Below are 3,204 nucleotides of genomic sequence, written 5' to 3'. Positions count from 1 at the left end.
GCACTGTTGGGATTCATCTGACTCAAGATAGGATCCCAAATGCAGACATTACTGAAGATGGTAATGAACCTTCAGGTTTCATAGAAATGAAAAAATACTTCACTAAATTACTATAAACTTATCAAGGAGGTCTCCACTATGGAATCAGTCTATTTCATTTTGCTTATCTTATGTATCTGTTGCAATAGGATGAGACTGGTTGTAGCGAGTCTCCTACAGAAATGGAGATGAACGTTTCAGATGAAACAAGAGACAGTTGCAGTGAAGTGCATGTTGAAGAAATGGAAACCAAAGATTCAGGTCCTAACAACGGTGAATAATGTAAAGATCGTCTGTGACACACCACTTGGCTTTTGTTGAATGTGATGTATAATCAAGTATCATGGAGACCACTGCCTTCTTGGATGTGACATGATGCAGTCTGGTAGACATTTACCCTCCTTCTACCTGACTAAATACTGTGATGTGTATGACCACATTGAGATAGTTTTAATTCNGTGTGTGTGTGTGTGTGTGTGTGTGTGTGTGTGTGTGTGTGTGTGTGCGCGTGCGTGTAACAGTGAATTGTGTAAAACAGCGATAGTGCTGTATTGCTTGTAAGTATGAGTTGATTTTATAAGGCCTTAATAAATCCAATTACCAATCTGAACCCCATCTATAGTCACTATTACATATGACAATACTATCACACCCCAGAAGGTAGTACTCGTTACAGATGCTGCCATGAGAATAAAAAAATCTCACACTAAGTACCAAGTTTATAATACTGGGATTTAAACTGTTATGTTTATTTAGTCTGGATATAAACAAAATAACTGATATGTCATGCCATGTAGTTTGGTGCATAGAAGACTTAAAAGTCTTCTTCCCTAAGATGAAGCACATTCATGTGATACACTGGTCCAGTCTACCAGGTTAAACAGCAGTACATCCCGAGTAATCTTTATAATCACTGCTCTACGAATCTCAATTCTTGCAACAAAGTAAGCAGTACATCCCAGAGTAATCTTTATAATCACTGCTCTACGAATCTCAATTCTTGCAACAAAGTAAGCAGTACATCCCAGAGTAATCTTTATAATCACTGCTCCATGAATCTCAGTTCTTGCAACAAAGTAACTGTTTTCAACCTGTGTCATTCATAAATATAGAATCTAAACCACTCAGTATTATGGGGCTGACAGAAATATTGTGTAGCCTCTGAAAAGAATATTTCACCTCATTTGGAGTGGAGCGGGAACTTAACTTCATGAACACTGTCACTGTGGCCTGAAGCTGGGAATCCACACACAATAGCTAATTGGGTGTAAGACCAACATACTTCATTTTTTAATATACAGGGTGTCCATGCAGAAAAGAGTCAATATTTTAGGAGGTCATAGTATCTGTCATTCTAAGCAAAAAAGTATATATGTACATGCTTCTTATTCCGAACAGTTTCCAAGATGAGCTATTTTACTGTACAGTTCCAGAATTGTTGATAAGAAAAGAGATATTGCGTACTGTTTCTAATACCGGTATTTATTGTTCAAGAGACAAAGTTGGCACAGTTTACTAAGTATAATACACTGTTAACATCAATGCACTTTGCAACTCGTGTGAGGATATGGCATGTTGCTCATCTGTTCAGTGTACTGTACAGTGAAATAGCTCTAACTCAGAAACTGTTCATAAGAGGATCCATGAATGTATACAATTTTTGCTTAAAACAACCGATACCATGACCTCCAGAATACTGACCTTTCCTCCTGGTACACCCTGTATATTAGATAAAGCTGGTATGTGAATTACAGAATGCTTTGGTGTCTACATACCAAATAGAACACTAGAGAACCACCGAAATCAAGGGGAAATTGAAAATGTTAACTGAAGATTTATGTTTCTTATAAAGGAAACTGTCTTCTGTGACATACCAGGTAGTCCAGTACAAGTCCACTGACATTTCAGAGGCACGCACTGCTTCCATATTCAGGGTCAAAGGGTAAACCAAGCAAGAAACCAGCAATAAGGTGGCAAGAAGAGTTTCTCCTTGGTTCCTGCTTATTGCTGGTTTCTTGCTTGGCATATTACCCTTTGATCTTGAAGATGGAGGTGGTACCTTCCTCTTAAATGTTAGTGGACTTCTGTGAAACACAACAGAACATGACCAGATGGAAAACTGTGTAGTCCTCAGAATGAGTCTGCTTACATTTTCATAAACTGAGTTTATCACTGAAAATTCCAGATCATCCAAGCTTTGTTTCTCAAGCATTAATACTGTTGATTCCCTGGAAAGTTAAATGTTCCATTCTATGATTCCTAGTTAAAGGTAAATATTTATTTGGATTTTTTTTTTTTTTTGCATGTTGCTTATGTATATAATAACCGGTAAGAGACACAAGGTGAAATAAAAAGAATTCATTCTGCCAATTTCATATAAACTATATATTTCTACAAGGTCTGCATCCTAGTGCTAATTTGGCACATCTGTTAAAGGCAGTGATGTTATACATAGGGGAAAGCTAAAAAAACAGTCACCAGCTGGCTGTGATGCAACCATGTTCATGCGCTGGCACAAAAATATATAAGACCTGAGGTTAACATGTTTCTTTAAAGCAAATATATTACAACTGTACTGAGTTTAATACTGATACGTACATTAAATCATGGGAACAAAGGCACAAACTTGAAAACCTGAAACTCTGAGAATTCTGATATAACATTTAAACACAAAAGAAATTAACTCTGGATCTACATATAAACAAGTATACATAAATAGGTATACCTCACTTAGCAGCTTCTCATTACAACACCTTAAAAACTGTTGTACAAGATGTACATTTAAAATGTAACCCAAACAATAATCACATACAATGTTATAGAAATTGAACCAGAAGCCCTACCACCAATGTAATGGACCCTCCAAACCTTTCTTGTGACTGTACAGTCATGCTCACCCTGGTTGCTAGGCTGCTGCTGTTGCCAGCTAGGCAAAAACTACAGGTGCAAGCAGTGTATTCAAGAGCACAACATGTGTTTGTTCTTGAACATTACTTCGCATTGAAATTGTTTGCTGCTGTTCGTGAAGCATTTAGCAATATGCACCCTCACAAGGAAGTACTGAATATAATAACACTTGTAATAATAATACTTGTAACAAAATTCTGGGATGCAAGAAGTGATTTACATTAGTGACTTACCAAAAGCAATAAATGATAATGCTGA

At 36.8% G+C, this 3,204-nt stretch overlaps 1 protein-coding gene across 2 annotated transcripts in view; it reads left to right on the top strand.

The window, feature by feature from the left end:
- The window catches only part of LOC111861634 (snurportin-1), a 22,797-nt gene extending 22,304 nt beyond the window's left edge, over nucleotides 1-493 (top strand). For both annotated transcript variants that reach the window (XM_023846361.2, XM_023846360.1), the window contains one exon: nucleotides 189-493. In XM_023846361.2, coding sequence (XP_023702129.1) covers nucleotides 189-320 — 132 coding nt within the window. In that variant the 3' untranslated portion in view covers nucleotides 321-493. The remainder of the gene's footprint in view (nucleotides 1-188) is intronic.
- The last annotated feature ends 2,711 nt before the right edge of the window (nucleotides 494-3,204 follow it).

Source organism: Cryptotermes secundus, unplaced genomic scaffold, assembly GCF_002891405.2.
Source record: "Cryptotermes secundus unplaced genomic scaffold, Csec_1.0 scaffold43, whole genome shotgun sequence".
Taxonomy (NCBI): Eukaryota; Metazoa; Arthropoda; class Insecta; order Blattodea; family Kalotermitidae; genus Cryptotermes; species Cryptotermes secundus.
The sequence above is the reverse complement of the archived record's forward strand: the minus strand, read 5'-3'. Positions and strand labels throughout refer to the sequence as shown.